This window comes from Grammomys surdaster, unplaced genomic scaffold (assembly GCF_004785775.1).
Source record: "Grammomys surdaster isolate TR1022 unplaced genomic scaffold, NIH_TR_1.0 146, whole genome shotgun sequence".
Taxonomy (NCBI): domain Eukaryota; kingdom Metazoa; phylum Chordata; class Mammalia; order Rodentia; family Muridae; genus Grammomys; species Grammomys surdaster.
In genome coordinates this window covers 9,821,850-9,847,086 of record NW_021604604.1, presented here as the reverse complement: position 1 = coordinate 9,847,086, position 25,237 = coordinate 9,821,850, and the positions used below count along the sequence as shown (strand labels likewise).

The 25,237-nt window shown below is 43.8% G+C and overlaps 1 protein-coding gene across 1 annotated transcript in view; it reads right to left on the bottom strand.

The window, feature by feature from the left end:
* Positions 1-22,049, bottom strand: part of Fam171a1 (family with sequence similarity 171 member A1) — a 119,719-nt gene extending 97,670 nt beyond the window's left edge. Inside the window, exon 1 of the mRNA XM_028764945.1 lies at positions 21,953-22,049. Coding sequence (XP_028620778.1) covers positions 21,953-22,049 — 97 coding nt within the window. The remainder of the gene's footprint in view (positions 1-21,952) is intronic.
* Positions 22,050-25,237: the final 3,188 nt, after the last annotated feature.

Below are 25,237 nucleotides of genomic sequence, written 5' to 3'. Positions count from 1 at the left end.
GTACTTGAGCCATACACACACGGAAGACAACAGCCCAGGCGAGTGGCCGTGAGCAAGGTCTGGACCAGGTACAGCAGAGGAGTACGTGGTCCAGAACCGAAGCCCAAGTAGAGAGAGGAGTTTTTAAGTGGTTAGATGGATGCCTGACCCATTTTTCTTCTAAAAGGGAAACTGAGGAGAGGAAGAACTCAAATGAGACTAAATAAAAGGAGCCTTGGCAAGAGGAGGGAAGGCCCATCAGAATCCAAAACAATTATGTCAGACCAAGAACCCTGGATTAGAAAGGAGGCATACACTTGGGCTGAGCCATAGGAGAGAGGGAGAGTAGACAGCAGTTGACCTGGTAACTGAATGAAAGAGACTGGTAAGTTGAGAGCTATCCATCACAGGTTCTTGGGCAGGAGAGGTCTCAAGATCTGTTTAGAGAAGAGACGATACAAGGGAGAGGGGTGGACAGAGCTACGGATGAATGAAAGGAAGACTTATGCTAGGACTGGCCACTCTGGGTACCTGTTGCAGTTTCCAGTCCCACTGGAGCAGGGATCTGACACGGCCCAGCTCTGTCTGCAGCCCCATGATGGGGTTCTGCCAGTCAATGTTCACAGAGGGTGTGAAGGTGGGTGGTTCATGCAGCAAAGGACCAGGGAACCCAAGTGCACTTAATTCACTTAGAAGCATACACTGAAACAAAAGCCTCTACAAAAGGAACCTATTCATTGGGATGGATGTTTCAAAGGTACTCTAAAGTCTAGAGTAGGGGCTGGGAGCACAGCCAAGAATCCCTACAGACCTAAGTTACTAACAGGTCACTGGGCAGCACTACTTAGTACACAGGGACAAAGAGGCAACACACAGCCAGGGGAAGCTGGCCACTCCAAGATCTAGCCCTTCAGCATTAAAAAAAGAAAGAAAGAAAGAAAGAAAAGAAAAGTAGGAGTCTGACTGCTGGCTTAGTGGTTAAGAACATCTGTTCTCGCTAAGGACCTAGGTTCAAGTTCAAGGACCTAGGTACATCGTGATCGGAACTGTCCTTAACTATAGTTCCAGGTTGTGCATGATACAGATATACATGTGCGTAAAACACTCATACTCACACACATAAAATAAAACAAACTTTACATACACACACACACACACACACACACACACAAAACCAAACAACAGTAAACATAATCTCAGGGCTGGTGAGATGACTCAGTGGTTAGAGCACTTGTTGCTCTTGAACAGGCCCCAGGTTCAGTTCCCAGCACCCTCATAGTGACTCACAACCATCCATATCTCCAGGTCCAGGGGGGTCTGACTCCTCTTCTGACCTCTGAGGGCACCAGGCATGCCCGAATGTGGTACACATATATGCAGGGAAAACACTTAAGATACATTTTTAAAAAGCAAATAAAACTAAAACCATGTAAGCTGAAGACACATCTGGATCTCAAAGAGTGTATCCTGGAGTCATGGGGGGAGAATCATTACTTCCCCAGGCCCCTCCCCCAAACAGCACGCACTCAATGACCCTTTCATCTGCACAGAACTAGAAGCAACTGAAGACTGCAAATGGATGAAAAACATCCAAGCTTTACAACCAGGTAGGGTTGTGATCCACCTTAAAAGCATGAAGGGTAGTTCATAAAAGTAGATTAAAGACAATCAAACTGAAGCCTACGGTTTGTCTCACTAGGAGCCGTTGGAGTGTTTTAATCATGCACATAGTAAATATTTTTACAGTGGGAAGTAAGTCAATAAGTGAATACTTACCAAGGGGAGCAAATGCAGGCTCTTCCCAAGGCTCTCGGGGACCTTGGCCCCTTTAGCATGAACTCACACTCCTGTCTTGAAGCTGGGCTTTGATAAACTGAGAAGCAGTGTCTGGGGGTGACAGTGGATGGCAGAAGGAGTCTGCCTGTTGCCAGGAACTGTGTGTCCTAGACCCGCCCCTTCTGTCGCTACACATTGGGATCTGGTGTGCAAAGCAGCCAGCACATGGGTTCATGTGGGAATTCACTATTCTCTCAAGGACCCCATAGGATCCACTGACTCATTTATAAGATCCGTAGGTGACTCTCATACATGTGAAATGCACATGAGCCGTTGCAGCTGGAAGCACAAGCCCAGATACTGTATTCTTACCCTAGTGCTGAACATGGGGTACAGGCAAGGAGGGACGGAAGTTACCCTGAAGTACTTTTAATATATTACATGCCCATTTTATAACTCGTTATATTTTAAATGTAGTATTGTTTTCCTTTTCTTTATCTATTAATGTTACTTATTTAATTTTAGTTATTTGAGACAAGATCTTGTGTAACCCCGTCTGGCTTCTAACTTTTTTCTGTCCGATGTCAGCTGTGTTAAAAGCCTGAACTACCATGTCCAACTCGTAAGGCTTAATTTTCATTTTCTTTGAGGATTTTGTTGTGGTGTGTGTGGTGTACGTATGTATACATGAGTGTGTGTGTGTGTGGGTGGGTGGGTGCACTGGACAGATGTGTGTGTGCATATAGGTGGGAGCATTGAACTGTGTGTGTATGCGTATACACATGTGCATGTGGAAATCAGAGATTGGTAAAGAGTAGCAGTTCTCAACCTTCCTAATGCTGAGACCCTTTTCACTCAGTTCCCCAACAACCATAAAATTACTTTGTTGCTACTTCACAACTGAGTTTGCTACTGTTATGAATCATAAAGTAAATATTTGATATGCAGGATATCTGTTATGTGTCCCTAGTAGAAGGGTTGTTTGAACCTCTAAGGTGGTCACGGCAGACCCACAGGTTGAGAACCCCTGGTACAGCAGGTCTCCCTCTGACCTTCTCCACCTTATTCTTTGAGACAGTTCCCTCACTGAACCTGGTGCTCACCTTTCCGCTAGGCTGGCTGGAGAGAGGGCTCCGGGGATCTTTCTGCCTCCTCTGCCATCAGCCCAACAGACACATGTTGTCATTACACCTGGCAAGTTAGACTTTTCAAAAGTAGTCTGGGTTCATGAAGTCCTCTGGAGTTCTGCCCTCCATTTACATAATAGAGAGGGGAGCCTGAGAAGATTTAAGTTTGACCACATTACATTGTTTCCTTTCTGATGACGGTTGCTAACTGATTTGTTAGCAAACCTGGGTTTTCATGACAAGTCACTTAGATCATTATCATGGAAAATTAAACATAATTAGGCCCCCCACAGCCGCACACCTGAAGACAGGTGTTTTACAACAGGTCTAAGCCCGTATTTCCCCATCTGGAATGGCAATCTCGCTAACTGAATAGTTATCTTCATGCAATAAACGTAGACATAGAAGATGGCAACCATGTGTCTCCTTATACTCCTGATGAATAGGAGGAGGGGCTTCACGAATAACAGGGGAAGTGAGAATAATGACCAGCACTTAGTCACAGTCTCTCCTGCTACCCCTTTGATTTCCCCCAAGCCAAAAGAATGAAAGGAACTCCTAGTTCACTCCCGATTGCTAAGAGGCCACACCCTTCGAAGTCTCCCTCCTGGGCAGCATCCACAAGGACCCCCAAGGGAGTCTTTCCCCCAGGGAGCCGAATCTCTCCTTCATCACTAAAATACTTGGCCACTAATATCCAGGGACTTAGGTAGGCAAACACAGAACACTGATAACCTTTATATAAACTGGGCCCCAGCAAGCAGCTCCATTCAATCCTTTCATAGTTTCTAGAGTCTTAACCCTGCTTGAGAGGGGCTGAACTTTCTGTGCCCTTTTGTTAGCTGTGATGTGGACACTTCCCACTGAACTCAACTATAAAGCCAAGAACAAGAACGAGGAAAGAGAGAAATCCGTCTCCCGTCACTGAGACAACTAATTGCATTCTAAGTAAATGACGTGACTCGAGCAGAGGCCAGGCTTGGGGGGTGGGGGTTATGCTGGAAAGAGCAGAACGCTTTGAAGTTAGAATATCTCGTTGAAGATTAATCAACCAAGGAGCAGAAACAGACAAGGAAGATTTACAGTGACTTGAAAGAGGAAGCCCAAGCAGACATGGCAACGAGGTCACAGGCTTAGACTGCCACCCACTACCCACTGGGTTAACTAGGAGACCCCAGCAACTGGCTACTTTGCAAAAAATAATATGAAAACAAAGCATTCTCTCCCTCCCTAACCCCCCCTCTCTCTGTGTGTGTGTTTCTGTGTTAGTGTGGCTATGTCGTACTGTGCATGTGGATGGCAGAGGACAAACTTGAGTGTCAGTCCTCGCCCTTCTCCTTCATACAAGGTCTACTGATGTTTGCTGTAGTGCGCTCCTGCACGGGCCTTCCAACTCACTGTAGAACTGCTGGGATTACAGGGCACTATTGCATTAGGCTTTCCATGTAGGTTCTGGGAATCTGAATTCAGATCTTCATGCTTCGCTGTAAGCATTTACCCACTGAGCTGCCTTCCTAGATGCTCCCTTCCCCTTAACTCAAAGCTACTCTTATTTTTGGTAATATTTCATGTAGCCATCTTGGCTATGGAGGGTGTCAGGATGTCGGGACCTTCTTGCTCCATTCAAATGTACACCACACAAGTGATACAGTGACCCATGGAAAGGGTATCTTTGTCTCTTTTCTGCATGACTAATTCTTGACCTTTGAACCCCCGTTGAAGCTACTGTCTCATGCTGCCCTCCATCCCCCACTCACTTTGTTCCACTCCCGTATGCCACGATGGCATGCTCTTACTAATGGCGCTTGGCTCCCACTTGAATTCTTTATTATTTTTATTTTTGCTTCCCCCATGAGAGCTTTAGTTCCTGGAAAGAAGGCACTAGGTGTTATTTCTTCATGTGCTGGGATATGCCAAGTGACTGCTCACACTTGCCCATGAGCCTCTAAGCTGTGCTTGGAAGCAGCAGCAAGTGTTGCTGGGGAGCTGTGTGGCTCCGAGCAGGGTCCCTCTGCAGAACCCACCACCCATATAGAACTTGGAGAGAATATACAGGAACAGGACAAGGAGGCTCTGTGTAGGACTGCCACCTCCACCCAGTGCAACACAAGACACACTTTTTTCGCATTATGAAATGTGTGACATCTCTTGGGATACTGTAGAATGGGGAGGCACAGAACGGGTTATGGATCTGGAGATCCATTAAGGGCCGTGCACATGTATAACACTGACACAGACAATTTTCTGGCCAGCGTACATAAAGTAGGTTATGTTTGAGTCAGGTTTTCACCTTGTAGACCAGGCTACCCTCACAATTGGACCCTTTCCCCTCTGCTTCCCAGGTCCTGAGATGTGCAACATCTCCTCTGGCTCAAAGCAGAGAGTCTGTGGGATTGGAAGGTGGATGAACGGACAAAGATCACCAGAGCCACAAGGTGGCGAGCAGAAGAGGAACATTAGAAGGACCTAGCAAGTCCTTCTCATGCCTTCCTTCGTGGACTCGACGGAGTCGGAGTTTAGAAATGAGATCTAAGGAAAAAGTCCACCCAAAAGAGAGTGTACGGGGACAGGGAACCAAAAGAACACCTTTTCTAATGTGTGCACATGAATTAACCCCTGCTCCGAAAATCCAGCAAGCTCGCTCCTGCTTCTTAGCATACATGAAGTACTGGCGGACAGACTACCTTTAGCAGTTAGTGCACCAGCTAGTGCATCTCCACTCGTCGATCAAGAGAAGCAGTTTAGGCAGCGGCTTTATTTTTAAAATTAAAAAGTCAAACCAGAGTCAGGATGGTGAAGGAAACTTTCAGAGTCACGGGGAAAGCATACAATAAAAGCCTTTTATCAATGTTCAGTGCAACTGAAACCCCAAGTTCCATGCTGCAAGTCAATTCTACAGGAAATACAAAGTGTGCATTAAAAGGCCCTCAAACGCCCGCCAGGGTATGATGACACATGGAATCCTAGCAGCAGGAAGCCTAAGGCAGGAGCATCAGGAGTTCAAGGTCAGTCTGGCTGTATAGTGAGACTCTGGATGGGGGAGGGGGAGACAAAGGTCCTAGAATAGTTTGCTTCACCAAAAGACAAGTGAGCATGGTGGTCACTCTTCTCATCTAATTAGCATTCTTTGAGTCTACAGGAAGAGAAAACAAATGTGTTCATAAAACCACACCGGTCTCTGGGCTTTGTGGGAAACCACTTAGGAAGCAGAGCCTTCATTTTGTTGTTGCCATGCTGGATCCTCTTGACAAAATGTGGATGGAGTGGCTCCCCACGCAGGCTCGGGGAGCGCAGCGACTTGCTAAAAGGGCTCTCCGTGCTCTGGCAGATGGGCTGCTAACTTGACCCGCCTGCAGACACGGCGTCCTCCACCCTCACCAGTCGCATGCATTGACTTTTCCATCCCTTAACCATATGCCTTATCACATATGCAAAAACACGGAGAGCAGATGTTAGGTAACCAAGAGTGGAGCTGAACCAGCAGGGCGAAAAGTGGAAAATCCTGTTCAAAGGCGGCGTCCAAACCTGTCACCTCCAACCTCTGATTCAACAGGGATGCTTATGAAACCATGTGACGTGAAGCACAAGAACTTCTTTCATGCCATTCAGGCAGAGCCAGTGCTACCATTTTATATTATAATATTTAAATAACAGACCCACATTTTTCTAATGTTGTTTTGTTTATCTAAGTGGTAGTAATGACAGATTTCCTCCAGATTAGAAAAGAATGATCCAGATGTCTATATAAGAAAGCAGGGTAGAAGCAGCCTTTGGGTGACCTGGTGGGAGAGTCAGACTAAGAAAAAAAAGAGAGGAGGAAGTAGATGAATGCCTGAGAAGAGAGGGGAACAGGATGAAACAAGAATGCGAAGGGACACAGCACAGCATTGCCCTTAGATTCTCATTGGGGATGGGAAGCACAAGCTGCATTTCATGCACACTCGGGCAAGAGTGTGTTTTTGTGTATATGTGTACATGTATGCATGCATATGTATATGTGCATGCGGAAGACAGAGGCAGACACCAAGTATCTTCCTTAGTAATTCACCATCTATTTTTTGAGGTGGAGTTTTAAACCTGGAGTTCACTTATTCAGTAGAGGAGTTGGCCAGAAAGTCTACTGCTCTCACTTCCTTGGTGCTCCAACTGTAAATGTACCCTGCTACACCTAGCTTTTTATGTAGATTCTGGGCAATCAAATTCAGCTGTTTTGTGTTTACATTGAAAGCATTTTTCCAAATGAGCCAGCTTTCTATATACCCAAATAGATATGACCAGAGAATATTTCCACTATGTATTATGATCAAGACGTTAAAAATACAAAGCAAGTAATATTAAGAGTTAAAAAGAAAAACTCACTCACAAAGGCAAATCATTCATAATAATATAATCTCTCTTCAACAATCTTAGAAGTTTTTTTAAAAAACATGCAATGATGTATTTCATACACCAAAAGTAAATAACTGTCAACCAAGATATTTGTATTAAGAGAAGGTCTTTAAAAATTGGTAGAAAGGGCTGGCAAGATGGTCCAATGGGTAAAGGCACTAGCCTTAAAGCCTGAATACCTGAGTTCAATCCCCAGAGAACCACATGGTGGAAAGAGAAAACCATCTCTTGCAAATGTTCTCCAACCTTCACATATATGTTTTGTGTGTGTGTGTGTGTGTGTGTGTGTGTGTATTAAAAATAAATGTAATAAAACTGGCAGGAAAATAAAGGCATTTCAAGAAATCACAACTTAATACAATTGGTGAGCACTAACCCAGCACTGTAGAGAATCCTTACACATAGAAAAGGAGGAAGGTATCAGCTATCAGAATGCAGGAAAGGTCAACTTTTAATGGGGATACATAAACACAGGAGAACTGGGAACGACTCCATCATGTCCTGTGTAGTGATGTAGAAAATTCCTGATACTAATCTGGAAGAACAGAACAAACACCCCAAGCAATCAGAAAACAACCAACAAAGTCATGGGAATCCATAAACAACTCTCAGTAATAAACTTTAATGTAAATGAACTCAATTCACCAACAAAAAGATGCAGACTTGCAGACTGGATAAACAAAACAAAAAACAATAACAAACAAACAAACAAAAACTAGATCCAAACATCCATTGTCTCTAAGGTAAACATAACTATTGACTGACAGTCTGAGAGTCAGTGGATAGAAGACCATCTATTAAGTGAATGGAAGCTGAAAACAAGCTGGTGTTGCTATTCTTATCTGAAAAAGTATACTCAAAACCAAAATCACTCAGAAGAGATGAGGAAATTAACTACAGAGCAAGAAGCAGAGAAATTCATCTAGAGAGTTTAATAATTATAAACATTGTGGCTATGAATGTCATCAAATAAACACTAATGCACATCAGATGTCCAATAGGTTCTTACACAATAATACTGGGTGATTTCAATACCTTACTACCACCTCCAGATAGGTCATCAAAATTAAAAATTAACAAAGAAATCTCAGAGTTAAACCATACCACAGCTCAAAGAAGCTTAGCAATTATGTATAGAGGATTCTGTCAAACAGATACAGAAATTCTCCTCAGGGTCCCATGGAACATTCTTCAAAATAAACTCATGTTCGAGGCCAGAAATCAAGTCTTACCAAATACGAAAGAATCAAAACAATGCTGTGTATCTTATCAGAGCATAGTGCAATAAAGCTAAAAAATCGACAGAAACCACACAAACATATGTACACTGAAACATAATAAACTAAGATATAAAGCCCACCCCAGCTCACCCCACCTTTCTTACCCAACCACCATAGTGTTCTTTTTTGTTCAGTCCTTAAAGACTAATTGGCATTGCTCAAATACTCGTGGCTGTGTGGTCGTCAGTGCAGAGCGGTCAGCTGACCAGAGAAACTCTCTTCTCCCAGCAGCTAACACTAAGAGGATGAGAGATGGCATGGGGGAGGGTATTACAGATCCAGTGAAACTCGGGCAATCACCAGGGAGTACTTTGAAAAGTTATATTCCAAAAGTGTAGAATAAACAGACAAAGTCCCAGCCATAGATTACTCACCAAAGTTGAGTGAAAAGGACACAAGCAAGTTAAACTCATCCGTTACGATCAATGAGATTTGAAACATTATTATGAAAGCCAGAGGACTGGACAGAGTCACTGACAAATTCTAACAAACTCATAGAGAAATGCTAAAACCAATCAATGCTCTTTAAATTGACCCATAAAACAGAAACGGAAGGAACATTACTCACTCCACTGTGTGAAGCCCAATATCCAAATCAAATGCGGACATAAAAGCAAAACCTATAGACCCATTTCTCTGGGAAACATAGATGCAAAAATTTTCAGTAAAATTCTCGAATACTGAATTCAGGAATACACTAAAAAGTTCACACACCATGACCAAGTTGTTTTCAAACCAGAGATGCAAAGTTAACTGAGCAGATACACAAATAAATAAACAACATCATACATCAATTTAATGACAGAAATTATCTGATCATCACAATCTTGGCAGAAAAGGACTTTGTTAACCAAAATCCCATATCCCTTCCTGATAAATGTCCTGGTGACACGGGGAGTAGAAAGGATATATATCAACAAAATAAAGCCTATATATGATGAACCTGTAGCAAACTTACCTCTAGTCAGCCTAAATGCAGAAATACTGAGTGTATTTTCTCTAAAACCTAAAATGTGATGAAGACATTCACTCTGTTCCTCTTATCCAATATAGTGCTCAAAGTCTTAGAGCAAGAAGACAAGGAAGAAGAAAACAGACATGAAAAGAAGTAAAGTTATCCTATCTGGGGAATCATGATCCAATGCTTACGACTCCAACTACTTCGTCAGAAAGCTCTCAGAGTTGATAAATACTTTCAGCTAAATAGTATGATACAAAATTGGCAAAAATCAATAATTTTTATATCCCAATAATGAATATGCCAAGAAAGTAGTTAATGAGTAAGTAAAATCTTATAATAGCATAAAATACCTATGAACCCTGTTTACAGAGTGTCAAAATTAATATTATGAAATGGCTATATTACCAAAATTGGTATGCATATATTATGCAAACTATTTCAGAATTCCAATGGTGCTGTTCACAGAAATAGTGTAAAAAAAAATCCCCAAAATTCATATGGAAGCATAAGAGACCCTATGCAGAAAGGATAATGCTAGAGGCACCACAATACCTGAATCCCAAGTTATCTTACAGAGCCATGGTAGCCAAACAACATGCTAGTGGTAAAAAAGTAGGCACGTAAATCGGTGGACTTGAACAGAAGACCCAGAAACAAACTTACATAGATAACTTTTGACAAGGATGTCAAAAACATATAATGGGAAAAAAAATCTTCTTTAACAAATGGTCCTGGGGAAACTAATTTCCACACATAAATAATGAAGCTGTTACAGATCCGTATAACTTTCCCTGGGCTCACCTCACCTCAGCTCAATATGATGAAAGCACTCTCTATCAGCAGGACCAAAAACTGTGAAATTATAGGACATCCCAAGAAAAACACTTTAGAGATGTGGGCAGAGCCAAGGACTTTGTAAAGAAGACTCTACTAGCACAGGACGATCCTTAAGAAGACACTAATGTGACTTCCTCATAGCAAAGGGAGCAGTCACCAGAGGGAAGAGATGCCTGCATAAATAATGGTGAAAAACAAACAGGCAAATAAACAAAACACTTTGTGTCAACTACAAGTCAGAGAGAGATTTGGCATATATAAAAAAGCGCAAAGATTAACCTTCCAAAAGCAAATGACCTGACCAACAAATGAGCGGATGAACTGGACAGACAGTCCTCCAAGCGGGAAAATGGCCATAAAGTGCTCAACATCCCCAGTCGTCAGAAAGTGTAAGTTGATACTGTTCTGAGACTCCATTTCACCTCATTCAGGATGGCCATCATCAAGAAAGCTAATGACGGCAAGTGCTAGTGGGGATGTGGAGAAATGGGAACCCAGGTACACTTCTGGTTTGAATGCAAACTTGTACAGTCTCTATGAAAACCATATGCAGGCTTCCCAGAAATAAACATAGATCTACCACATGACCCAGCTATACTACTGCTGGCTATCTACCCAAAGGACTCTACGTCTACATACCACAGAGATCCTTGTACAGCGTTTATTGCTGCACAATTCACAACACCAAGGAAATGGAACCATCAACAGATGAATAAAAAAGTGTAATACATATACATAATGGAATTTTATTCTGTGGTAAGGAAAATTCAATCATGACACCTGCACAAAAGTTAATATCATTAGGTTAAGTGAAACAAGACAGACTCAGAAAGGTATGTTGCATGAGTTCTCTCATAATATGGACCTACACTTAAAAGTGAATGTGTGTGTGTGTGTGTGTGTATTTCTAAATCTAGGTCCATATTATGAGAGAACTCATATGTGTGTATGTATATGTATATACACAATATGTATATACATAATATACATATTGTATATATACATATATGATATATTATATGTGCATGTATATATATAGTATGTATATGTGTATAATGTGTGTATATGGTGTGTATATACATAGTGTACATGTATATATGTATGTGTCTATATATACATATATTCATACATACATATATATATATATATATATATATATATATATATTGTATGTGTACTTATATGATGTGTGTGTATAGGTCATGAAACTAGAACGTGATCAAGAGAGGGAGGAAGAGGTCTTAAGCAAGGGGAAGAGAAGGGTACTGAAATGAAGTGTAAGGGCGGCTGGGGGAAGGGAGCTGGCTAGGGGTGGGCAACAGGGCAGTGTTGGAGGGGACTGGGTTAGAAGCAAGCACATGTATAATGTTGTCAGACTGATCAGCAGCCTCCAGGACAGGATTTCCTGCCACTTTAAATCCCATAGGGGACCAGGACTGCACAGGGAGAAAGGAGCGGAAGGTCATGCCTCTCCAGCACTGAAGCAGGAAACTGGGCTGTGCTTGAAAGAGAACTACCTCAATACTCTGCTTAATAACAAACAACAGAGGACTATTTACACTACTAATCCTACCTGTCTATGCAATATCCAAAGAAGCCAGACAAAAGGGCATTGAGCAGTAGCCCCACCTGAAGAACAGTGCACATAGCCCCATGCACAGGGCTCTGTTCTCTATGCAATTTCTATTATTAGGAAGCTCACAAACAGAAAAGTTGGGAAAGACCCAAGCAATTAGAAAAAAAAAAGCCAGCTGCAAAGAGAGCGAGGTGATGCCAGCATCCACTCTTTCCTTAATCCAAATATGGGTGGCTCTTCACATCTGGCCAGGTGTGCTCACCTGAAAGGCCATGTATATAGATGGTGACTCAATTAATTTGAACAAGTCTGGGAATTGTCTTTGTAAAAGCCCTGGGACAGGGTCAGTCTTGTGTCATGCTGAGCAGGTAAGCGATGGCTCTGAGGGTCCCCACATCTTCATCTGACAGGATGGCGCTTGTGTGATCACAATTCTACTGCAGTAACCCGTCCATATCACACTGCGCTCCAGGTTCCCCCTCTGCTCTTCCAAGCAGAAGTAGGGCTATGCTGGCAAGTGGGGAGGGTGCAGTTTTTGAGGCAATGCACCTAGCAGCAGTGTGGCTCTAAGCCACACTAAGAGGCCCGGAGAAACCTGAGCCTGTGCTCAAGTTTCTTCTCCAGCACTTCTCCCTCTGGGGGACACTGCAGGCTATCAGGCTTGCTCTGATCCCTTAACCATGGCTCAATACCAGGGGCTGCCGCTGGACTCATATTTGTGCCATGGAACATACCATCAGACCAAGAACACCATCTCCTGGTCCCTCAACACTGGGTCAAGTCTTCTGCCTTCCCCTCTGGATACATTTAGAACTCCATAATCTTAACCTTTAAAAGCTACTAAACTATTTTAAAGAACTGACTCACGGCACTTGTGAAGAGTACAAATAATGGCAAAAAATCCTTAGGGAAGATATCTTGGTTCCTTTTGAGTGGAGGAACTGGCATCTGTAGGTGGCATGTGTCTTATAAGAAAGAAAATGGCATTCGAACAGCCCACAAATTGTCTCTGTTCCACTCCCTCTCCATCCCAGGTGAGGTCACACACAGGTGCACACACACATGCATGTGCACACGTGCTCATGTATACATATACACAACAGCTTACCTGACAGGTGTGTGATGAACTGATTCGACACGATCAGACAAGATAATTACCTAAATAATTTGATGGCATTGTAGAACTAATTAAATACCGAAGGGGAAAAACAGTTACCTCCTAACGTCATTGAGAATAAAAGTAAATATATTATCTAAGCTTCAGTTTTGGTTCCTAAAAATGTTTCAACACATCAAAAACTCAAGTAACATCTGGAAAGTAAAACATACATGCTACATATATTTTCATCAAATACATATGTAAAGAAACTTGTCTTTTAAATAGCTAAAATTAAGAAGATGAACAAAAGCAAATATTTAGAGAGTGAAACAAGACAGTATTTTGTATATTTTTTAATGAGAAAATAGACAGATAAAACCAAAATTTAAAAAGTTCTAGGACTTTCTTATGCAACTAAACATTTGCCTACTGTGTTGAAAAGTGATTTTAGTTTAAAAAACATTCCAGTAGGTGTGTGTGCACGTGAGAGCGTGGTGTGTGTGCGATGTGCTGTGTGTGTGTGTGTGCGTGTGTCTCTGTGTGTGTGTGTGCATATGTGTCTGCATTCTTGTGTGTGAAGGCCTGGGGACAACTTTGGGTGTCATCCAGGGAACATCATCTGCTCTCTTAGACCAGGCTCTCTCCCTGGGCTGGAGCTCTCTAGCTGGTCCAGGCTGGCTGGCCAGCAAGCCCCAGAGAGCATCCTGTCCCAACTCCCCAGCTCTGGCATTATAATTACATACATTTTTACGTTGGTTCTGGGGATAAAACTCAGGTCCTTGGCAAGAACTTTAGCAACTGAGCCATCCTCCCAATGACTTCTAAGTATGACTCAAGGGCAATGAAAACTATATGCACAAAAGAACTGTGTAACATGTTCGTCCAAACCATATTAACAAAACAGACAAAGCTTGAAGTGACCTGAGTGCTGTCTTAGGCAGAGTTTCTACTGGTGCAAGGAAACACCACGACTAAAAACAAGTTGGGGAGTAAAGGGTTTATTACAACTTCTACTATGGTCCATCACTGAAGGAAGTCAGGACAGGAACTCAAACAAGGCAGGATCCTGGAGGCAAGAGCTGATGCAGAAGAGGTCGTGAAGGAGTACTGCTTACTGGCTTGCTCCTTATGTCTTGCTCAACCTGCTTTCTTGTAGAACCCAGGATCACCAGCCCAAGGATGGCACCACCTACCATAGGCTGGACCCACCCCCATCAATCACTAATTAAGAAAATGCCTTCCAGATGGATCTTAGGGAGTCATTTTCTCAGTTGAGGTTCCCAACTTTCAGATAACTCTAGCTTCTACTAGGTTGGCATAAAACTAAGCAGTATAAATCTCCATCAGTAGAAGAATGAATAAACAATCTACAATAGTTACAGAATGGAAAACTAGCAATAGAGAAAGGAATAACTGTGTTTCTATCTCTGTAACATGGGTAGACCTCAAAACCTGTTCTGATGAACAGCAGACATCGGGATACATTGTATCCCGTTTCATTCATTTAAAGTTCTAGGAAGAGAACAAGAACAACAAAAGAATAATCTATGGCAGGAAAAACATCAGGACTATAGTTGCTCTTGAATGACAGGCACAAGGACTATTTGGGACAAGGAATGACAGACTTCCTGGAGTGATGTAAATATTTAATGCCTTGAAAGGGACTTGAGGTGCACAGGTGTTTGCAAATGTTAACACCGATCACATATTTTCTGATACGTAAATTTCCCTAAGAAAAAAAAGAACACTAAGCACTAATGATATTCATGCTGAAGTATTTGGGGGAAAGACTACTGATACCAAACACATGTTTAAAATGCATTCAAAGGGCTGGAGAGATGGCTCAGCAATTAAGAGCGCCAACTGCTCTTACAGAGTTCCTGAGTTCAATTCCCAGCAACCACATGGAGGCTCACAACCATCTTTAATGGGATCTGATGCCCTCTTCTGGTGTATCTGAAGAGAGCAATGGCATACTCATATACATAAAATAAATAAATAAAATTTTAAAATGCACTTAAAATCACAATTAATGGATGGTGAGAATGTGTCAATAAATAGATAAATAATAAAGCAAATTCAGTAACATATCATCGGTAGAATCTAGTGTGTTTGAGTACTCACTACAAAATTCTTCCCATTTGTTTTGTAAAACTTTTTCATGAAACAGGTTAGAAAACATTTTTTTTCAGCTGCATAAAACCATCATTTTTTAAAATAATTTATTTATTTTTTCTCAAAAGACCATTATTTTTATGAAAGTAAATTTCTTAGATCACTGTACACGCAAAAGGAAAAGGAAAGATTGTTTTAGAAAGAAAAAGTTCAAGGCTTTTGCAAGTATCCCCAAACCCTGATAAAAGTAGCATTTGACACATGGAAGCAAATGAAGTTTTCTCCTCGTGCTGCAGAGGAAAAGGCGTCTCATTAAGCTCCAAGGGCCCAACCATACCTGAATGTTTTACGAAGGACCACAACCTGCCCATCCTCCACCTCCGGATAGTTGGGTTCAAGACATTTCTCTTATTATGAAAACAGTTTGCCAAACTCTAATGGGCTTTGAAATCAAGCCAGAAGATTCTCCGGACCCACGACCACACCCTGCTCTATAGAGCTCCCCCAAGAGCCTCTGAGAGTTATTTATATGAGTTTCTTATCTCTTCTCCAAATCTGAATCCAAGCTTTGTTCTGAGGAGATGCTCCACAAATGTCCATTGAAGGTCACTTTCCATAGGTCAAAAAGGGGCCACACAGGCAATACTGTCGCCTGTCTTCATAAAAATTCAAAGCCATTAAGAGACTCTTATTTACATTGGCAAAATACTATGATGATCGAGATTGCACAAGGTCAAATTTGACCCTCGAAGTCATAAAACAACACAGTCCAAGGGCAGTCTCGGGGACACAGTGGGTACTACTCATTGCTGTGTGATTTGGAGAAAGTGATTTGCCACCTCTGTGTCCCATATTCTTTTTCTATACAATGAAAATGATATATATTCTTCATTAAAGAAAAAGATTCATTGAGGGGCTGGGGAGGTGGCTCAGTTGGCAAAGTTCTTCTATATAAGCATGAAGCCCTGAGTTCAACCTGCATAATCCATATAAAAAAATCTGGGTATACTCCTTGCTACTTGTAACCCCGTAGCTGGGGAGGTAGAGACAGGTGAATCCCGGTGCCACACACACTAACTCATGAAGTCATCTCACATGATAACAAGCATCCAATGCATGTTAGCTAATAGCTATTATTTTTTCCTATGAGGGCACCTGTTTCTAATACACTGATAAAATACTAAGTATGATAGAGGTACCACAAATACAACTAGAAGAATTTAATAAATCATGGCTATTTTTGTCTTTTAAAAGCCTCACCTCCTAGGTTCTCAGGCCAAAAACTTAAAAATCCAGTTTTAAGTGTAGCGCGTCTAAGCACAGCTTTTGGCATTGCATAAGTGATCTTATGTTTTTCTTGTCTGCTTCCACGCCTGGCACTAAAGACCCCTGCCCCAAACCATTCCTGAGAAGTATGGAGAACACACATGTTCAGCAGTTCTGGTTTGAACCTGAAATGACCTCTCAGGTTCATGTTTTGAATGCTTGTCACTTAGTTAGCCGTGCTGATCTGACAGGCTGGAGAACCCTGAGGAGGTGGAGCCTGACTTCACAGAAGTGGGTCACAATGGTGTCTTTGAAGGTCATAGGCCAGCCCTCCTTCCATCCCTTTTCCTGGTCTACCATGATGTGAACAGCAAGTCACATTCTCGATGTCACAGACTGAGTGGCTCTGCCACATCTACCCAGAAAGTATGAGCCAGCCTAAACCTCTCTTTACTTAAGTTGATTCTGACGGGTACTTGGTCACAATGGCTCAGTAGTAACTAACACCGCAGTTTTCTCCTTTTTTGGAATTCCTAGTAGCAGGAAAGTCAGCTTCTCTGTTCACCAGAGCAGGCATGATCCAACGTAGACTATAGGACTGTCATCTTACATCCGCCCTCTTATCTCTGGGCTCTACAATTATGTCGTGGCAAAGCTGAGGAGGTAGCTCAGTAGGTGATGTGCCTGTCACACACGCATGAGGACTTGATATCTGGATCCCCAGAAACAATGTAAAAAGCCAGACATGGTAGAACTTGTCAGTACCTCCAGAACCAGAGGGGTGGAGACAGGCAGATTCCAGGGGCTTGTGGGTCACCCAGTCCAGCTGAAACACAGCGTTCCAGGCTCAGTAAGAGACCCTGCCTCAAAAAAAAAAAATAAGGTCCAAAGCCATTGAAAAAGGCAACTGATACTGACTTTTGGCCTCTACATATATGCACACACACGTACATAATACACTACACACACAGACACAATGTAATGGAAAAGGGATTGCAGAAGTAGCAAAAGCAAGCAGTAAGAAAGGTAACGGCACAGATCATAGATTAGCCTGAGGGTCCACCTAACCACAGGAGCGCCTGGACACCTTCTCTGGCTCGAAATTTTATAAGTCCACCCTCTACAAGTATATTGATAAGAAACTGTAATCAATGACCCAACCAAGCCCTCATCTAAATTACTAAAAAAGTCACAATAATCAATATCTAATTGACAAAATAGCAAATGTTACTACTAAGAAAATATAAAGACACAACGCACAGACGGGTTAATTTCTTCAGCGAGACAAATTTCCATTAGGAAATGCCTCTATCAGACTCTTTATCGTGACAGTATAGTGGTGCAAATGAATGGCCAGAGCACAACCGTTGTCCACTGAGACCAGACAGCTCAGCTCGTCCTGATTTTGAAATTGGACGCCTTACTGATGTGAGTCACCCGAGTGACGCAGGACAGATTTAATCAAAGTGTTCAGTGTCGCTTCTCCAGTTCTGTCAGGAGACATTAAAAAAAAAAATCTCTCATCATAAATTCAGTACTTTTTTTTTCTATTCAAATCCTAAACTCAAGAAAATAAGTAAGCAAACAAAGGTGCTCACTTGACTCGAAAATAGGTGAGTCCTTCCTCCTCGAACTCAGAGAGTTCGCTGTCCTGTGGGAGAGAGCGGAAAGCAGGACAGACAAGACAGACAGCAGCTTTAACAAACCCACTGGCAAAGCGTCTGTGCCCAGACCTTCTTTCTTTCTCTCATGGCTACTTTCCACAATTCCAAACTACCTCGTAGTCTTCACACTGGAGGCTGTTCACACTTTTTATGTTTTGTGAAAAATAATGGGTTTTAAAATATTTGATGACTATATTAAACTTATATTTGACAGTCTACCTTCCCAAACAGATCACCCAATACGAGACAGCTTTACCTGACGGGCTCGTCATCATTCGGGTGTCAAACTGAGACTGGACTCACTACAGAGACAGTGCTGCCTAGTCTATGTCCAACAGGCCTTCTTCTACTTAACTAGCATGTCTGGGAGCATGGAGTGAGGTTTTGGGTGCTGATGTCATCAGCACAACTTCTCAAGCGCACTGTGGGTAGCATCTAAAATACCAAGAAGCATGGCAGACTAGCCATCATTTCCTGTATATTTGACCTTACTTTAAAGATGTTTGGCTAATTACATACAAAGGACATCAGTGATATCTTCTAGTTGATTTATTTTTCAACTAGATTATAAGATGAGAAGGGTGAGGATTACATACAAACATATATATGTATACACACACACACACACACACACACACACACACACACCCTCCTTTTGAACCCCAGTGGCCTTCCTAAGTCCAGCTTGTCTGTCCATGATCCCAGATGTGAGCCCATGAGTTGTATTTAGATGTTACTGTCTTAGGCTAAGGAAGATGTATGTCTTGTTGGCTGTGCTTCCTGTTACCTGCTCCCCCTGCCTCCCCCAGTCATTGCTTCTCTGTCTTCCGACTCAACATATAATGACAATCAAAGTTCAAGTTTGGTAGAAGCCAGGCCTCGCCGAAAGACAAACAGCCAAACATTCACTCGACTGTTGCAGCATATGATAGATTTTCTGAGATCATGGAAAAGTTGACATTTGCTATACCTTTCTGTCAGATAATAACAAAATAAAGACCATATGCCAAGAGTCTCGGCATCAAGTCCTTCACCTGATGTTGACCTTCTCTTGGCCCGTGGTATAGGGCTTAAAAACAACAGTCTTCCAAAGTCCATCTGCACAGCTCCTCCTCAGAGAAGCATCTTCTACCAATTCCCTCTCAGTGTGGTTTTGTAAGAGGCACGGAAAGTCGTTAGTCAACATGGTTAAATAATGCCTTCTGTAAAATCCCCACAAAATGATCCTATAAACTGTGGTACAGTACAGATGAAACAGAGAGAGTTTACAGTCACAGCTGGTCACAAGTCCACTAACTGTTGCGTTGTGCAAGTCACTCTGCAGATTCAAAGCAGCTACAGCCAGTAAGCCAAGCCTTCATTTTTATCATGAATATTTAAAGGGCCAAGCAATAGAAGGAAACTTTGCTGATGTTAGTTTCCCTAGATATCACAACAAAGTCTCACTTATTGAAGGAGGTACCGAGCCCTGGGAACTACCAATAATCTTTGAGTGGACACTTTCTGTATGTATGAGATTTCAGTAGTTTTTCTGAAGTAATAGCCAAGCTGTTTCTATACAAAGTTTGTTTAAACTATAACTCAAGCTCATTTCTGTAACAAAAGCAAACTGCTTACAAACTGGATTTTCTGAGGAAGTATACAAACTTCCTAAAATATATGTAGATAAAAGACCTTGGGCTACGTTGTGGTATATACTTCAGCAGTGCCAACTTTCCCCCATTCAGCAAGGACTATCTGTGCCAACCAAGTTCACGGTCGGCTTACCTATGCATAGTGAAGTTAAACACAGTCCTTATCTTCCTGGTATACAGATCTCGGAGAGCAGAGAAAACATGAGTTGGTAAATCATGTTATCAGAATGAAACCTATCCAAAGCTTTGAAGAATTCAGCAGATTAAAGGTACCCTCAAATGACAAGAGAAATTGTCCATTTCCTCAGTGATGGACCCAACCAGCTCAAAATCCAGGTGCCAAGTGGTGTTTCAGAGATGTCCAATACACATGTTGAGATTGACACCTTAAAAATCCATCCTTACTGGAACTAGCAAGTCAAGAAAGAAATCCAAGGGGAACACTATCACAAGATATTCCATCTTCTACTGAAACTCAAGGATATATCTAGCCAGGGCATAAACAGTCTCACAGGTCGGTCATTTTTCTCTTGCTTCCTGGGAAATTCCACGTTTGGGGGGTTTAGCAGTAAATTCTTAATAAAACATAGTCTTAGACTGGAAGCCAGTAAGGATTTTTTTCTTCCATGATTTCTTTTTCAATTGAAGCCATGTCTTTTACTATTTTATAGAATGCATGAATTCATTATTTCCAGGTATTGCTTTTTCAAGTACAAAACAAACTAACAAACAAAAAACTCAACCGGCCCTTCAAAAATAATGGTCTTATCAAGGCACAAATATCATTCATTTATATTTCATTCTTCCATTTATACCCCACTGATTCAAAAAGTATAAATGGAAGAGGCTATCATTCAATACTGATGACCTAATGTCATAAGTATCCCCCTCCTACTGAGACTTATGGGTCACTTGGTACCAAATTCACACCCAATTCCTAATGGTCATATTTTACTGTCAACTATGGTTGCAGCAATGTATTTAAAAGATGCCAACCAGTGATTCAGCAAGCATTGAACATGAAAATCTCCAACATCATTAACTGAACTCAGATTGTCAACAGACACCAAGAGGATATCGGGTGGAAGTCAAGGCTTCCCTGGTCCCAAGTTTCAAAGGATGGAAAGCGGGATGAGGCAGGGCCCTGTGATAGGATATTGGGATGGGGCGCTCCCTCATTCAGTGTCTAGGGCTAACTAAGCAGGGCACATCTTTTTGCCAAGAATCTTGGCAAGGGTCTGAGTCCCTGTAGGAGCTCACAGAAGACCAGTGAAGGCCGCTGGCTAACCAAATTTACCCTGGGCAAGAGATGCCCTTGGCTGAATTCACACATGCTCATCTGTTGGCTTTAGTCACTCCTCAGAAAAAGGCAATAGAGAAATATTTGACTTTGTCCTCACAAAATCATGTCATGGAAGCTTCAGGGTTATCCTCAAATAAATTCAGATTAAAAAAAAAAAAAGCGTGTGGCCGTTCTTGGTGGCGACCACATTACTTGTACAGCTGGAAAGCAGATTTGTAAGAGGCCAAAGATTAGACAAAAGGCAGGAGCTGGCGACAGACAGACATGGAAATGGTTTTAAGTGATTAGGGTTTCCCAGTTCCAGTTTTCTCTGTTCTCATGATGATTCCGATCCCTGTGGCTGCTTATCAAATCCCTAAAGGTCTGAAAACCATGTAGAATAAGAGGGTGGGGGGAGAAGACCCTGAAACTTTCCTAAACTGCAGCAGCAGACCTAGGGTCGCCAGGGCGCAGGGGGCACCCTGGGGCGGCGGCCACCCCCTCCCCGCCACAACAAAAGGGCCAGGCTCAGCCTTCGCGCTGGGACTCCAGGACTGGAGCTCCGGGGACCCCAGAGAGGGAAGCAGAGGGGGACAGCCAGTCCCAGGTCTCTCCCTCCCGTGGCGGGGAGAGGGGGGCGATGGAGCCGCGTGTCCGAGTCATGCATAAAGGAAAGCATCTCGGATGTAAGCCGAAGAGTCACCAGCGGCTGCCACCCAGGAGGCAGCCAGGGCAGCTGGTGCCACCCAGATCCCCGGGGAGCATCTGCGCCGCGGCCCCAGCATGTTCCCCGGGCGGCGCCGCCCCCCGGGTATCGCGACGTGGGGGGCTGCGGGACCGCGGTGCAGGTCGAGCCGCTTGGGCCTCCGCCACAATGCGGCCCGGGTCCAGCCGCCACCGCTGCCGCGCCAGGCCCGGGCGCGACACAAAAGCGTCTCCCCCCACGGCCCCGCCACCGCCCACCGACCTTGGGCTCCCGCGCCGGGCTCCCGCAGCGTCTTGGTGACCGCCTTCCAAACGTGGCAGCCGAGCAGGCAGAGCAGCAGTGCAGCGGACCTGCTCATCTCCGCGCCGCGGGCGCCGCGGGCCGCTCGGGCTCGCCACGCTCGGTCACGGGCGGCCAGGCGCCGCGCCTCCCTCCATGGCGCTGTGGCTCCGCGCGCCCCGCCAGCCGCCGGATTGGCCGGGGCCCCGCAGCCGGCCGCTCCCTCCTCCGCGCCCCGCGCCGGGCTTCCCCCGACCGCCGCGGCCGCTCCGCCGGCGCCTTAACCTCTTCCTGCCCCGCCCCCAGCCCGCGGGAGCGCACGGGCCCCGGGCCCGTGGTGCCACCTGGTGGCCGCCGCTCTGCGGGAGTCCCCGGCGCCCCCGGACCCCCGCGCCTTGGGCTCCGTGGCTGCTGTTCCCTGCAGCTGTTCCTGCAGACCGGAGGCCTTCGACGTCACGCTGGGTTACCTGCGGGTCCACGGGAAGCGTTTGAGTCTAGGGTGTGACCTCTCATCCTGCAGCTGTCCAAGCCACTATCCTCTGACTTCCCCCAGGGTAGATGTGACAGCCAGACTTACAGGTCAAGGGTAACAATACCTAAGGTTGACTGCAGAAGATCCAACACCACTGGTTCAGTCCTGCTTGTATAGCATTAAGAGGGAAGGGGTGAAGAGTTTTCACTGATAGGGGCCCGTAGGTGATTTCTCCCCTCTCCACCTTTGTTTATTAAAGAAAAAAATCTAATGGCGTGTTAAAACACAACAGCAAAGACTATTTAGGAGCATTGCAATAGGGACTGTTACAGTGGAATTTTATAGTGGGGGTGCTATATTTTGCTCACTCTCGACTCAGCAGGGACAAACAATCGTTTATAAGCAAGGAGCTGTGTGTGTGTGTGTGTGTGTGTGTGTGTGTGTGTGTGTGTCCTATGGTGACAATTACCAAGATGAAGCACTGGGGATAGGGATCCAGCTAAAGTTATCCAGGAGGATTCTTACTGAAAGCAGGTCAGGATACTCACACACCACTTGTAGGGCAGTGGAGCATGACCACTCGGGACAGATATCTAGAGTGGATATCCACGATGGGAGAGCAGGCTGGCTAATACTAAATGTTATAAGAGGGGGACAGATGGACCCAAGAGATGAGAAACCTAGTACCTGAGAGAATCTTTGTCACAGCCTAGGATTGGTTTGGCATGGTGTCATATGTTTGTGATACCAGTACTCAAGCCAAGGTTAGGCTGAGACGCAGGGAGACATTCTATTTTCATAGAATGAACATGAAACATGAAAGGTAGAGAAAGCTAAGGAACCCGATCCAAAGCACACAGCTGGGCAGTGGCTGTGGTGGCTAGTTTGAATGGCCAACTTGACAGTCGAGAATCATCTGGGAAGGAAGGCTCAAGGGCTGGGGTGGAGTAGTCTAGGTTGGCCTATGACAGAGGGTCTCAACTTGTGGGCCATGACCCCTTTTGGGTTGAACAATCCTTTCACAGGGTACACCTAAGACTGTTGGAAAAGTTACGTTATGATTCATAACAGTAGCAAAATGACAGTTATGAAGTAGCGATGAAACTAATGTTATGGTTGGGGGTCACCACAACATGAGGAACTGTATTAAAGGCTCACAGCATTGGAAAGGTTGAGAGCCACTGGCCTATGAGCATGCCTGTGGGAGACTATCTTGATTGTGTTAATTGAGGTAGGAAGATCTGCCCAGTGTGGGTGGTACCATTCCCTAGGCAGGAGAAGTCTGAACTGTGAAAGAGCAGAGAAAATGAGCTGAGTGAGTGTGCATGCCATCCAGTGCTCTCTGTCCCTGATTATGGGTGTGATGTGATGAATCCCTTCAATTTTCTGCCACTGTGGTGTCCCTGCTATGATCAACTATAACCTGGAACTGTGGACCCCTTTCCCCATAAACAAAACAAACAAACACAGTAGCAGAACATTCTAATAAAAATCAGTTCTGTTCCAAACTTAAAGCTCTTTGCCCAAATTTCTAGACTGCCTTTAGTCAAAAAACATCCCCATCAACATGGTAAATTCCCTATCTATTGACCTAGTCTTGTCCATATGTTTCTCCATAAAATCCTCATGCCCACCGATTTCCCTCTAATGTATCCCAACTCGCAGTACAGTAACCATCATGGTCCCCCTGCACTGAAGAAAATCTTCTCCAGGATCCCTGCACGCCTAGAGATGCTTCCAGGACATGAGTCCAGAAGGAGGCTCATTATTGTGACTGTATTGATAGTTCATTAAGTGATGGTAGGCACTGCACCAGAGAGAGACTAAAGGATGGTGCTTGCCCAGTTGACTTTTATAAATAAATTCTTACAAAAACTAGGAGATGCCAATGCCCATATGGGTTTTCTAGTTTCCTTTAGGACCCATGCTACAATACATATAAATTGTACAGCTGTACAGGTAACAATAATCAGGAAGGCAGAAGGAAACCCAGCTACTAGGGACAGCCTCACTGTCTCTCTTTCACTCTGGCATTACAGCTACCTTGCTGTTACTCCCTGTCCAACTCCTCGCTAAGAGGAAGAAATGAAAAGCACTCTGAGCCCTCAACTCCTGCTTGGTGCCAGCCTACAGGACAGCATACTGAGCAGCTAGAAGGCTGGGTGGAGGATGGATACTGTCAACAGAATAACTAAAAGGACACCTCTCCAGACCTGAAATGTAACCATTAAAATAACTCAAAGAGAGGCAGCAGCTTGATGGATAACCTGTTTACTGTGTGAGGTAAGAATACAATTCTGAATGTTAAAAGCTGAACTTGTTAACACTTATATGATCCCCGAGTTGTTAAGGCAAGATGGGAGGTAGAGACAGGTGAATGTCGGGAAGCTCATGATCAAGCTAGCCCAGGGTATAGAGCAAGGAAAACCAGGAGACCATGCAAGGTAGAAGGCAAGGACCCACACCTAAGGCTGGCCTCTGAATGCCACACACACCATGGTACCCTTGCCTACCCCCACCCCCTGACTAATTCTGAATTTGGGATGTTCTATGTGTATTTGCAAGCATATGTATGGTACATGTATGCATCATCCTTAGGTGTTATCTTTCTGGCCTTGTTTTTTGAGACAGGGTCTACTCACTGTTATCTGGAAATTACTCACCTGGCTAAGGTGGCTGGTCGGAAAGCTTCAGAGATCTCTATGTCTGTCTCCCTCAGGACATGCCACCACACAGCTCTGGGAACTGATTTTAGGTCCTTGTGCTTGCAAGGCAAGCACTTCACCAAATGCCAA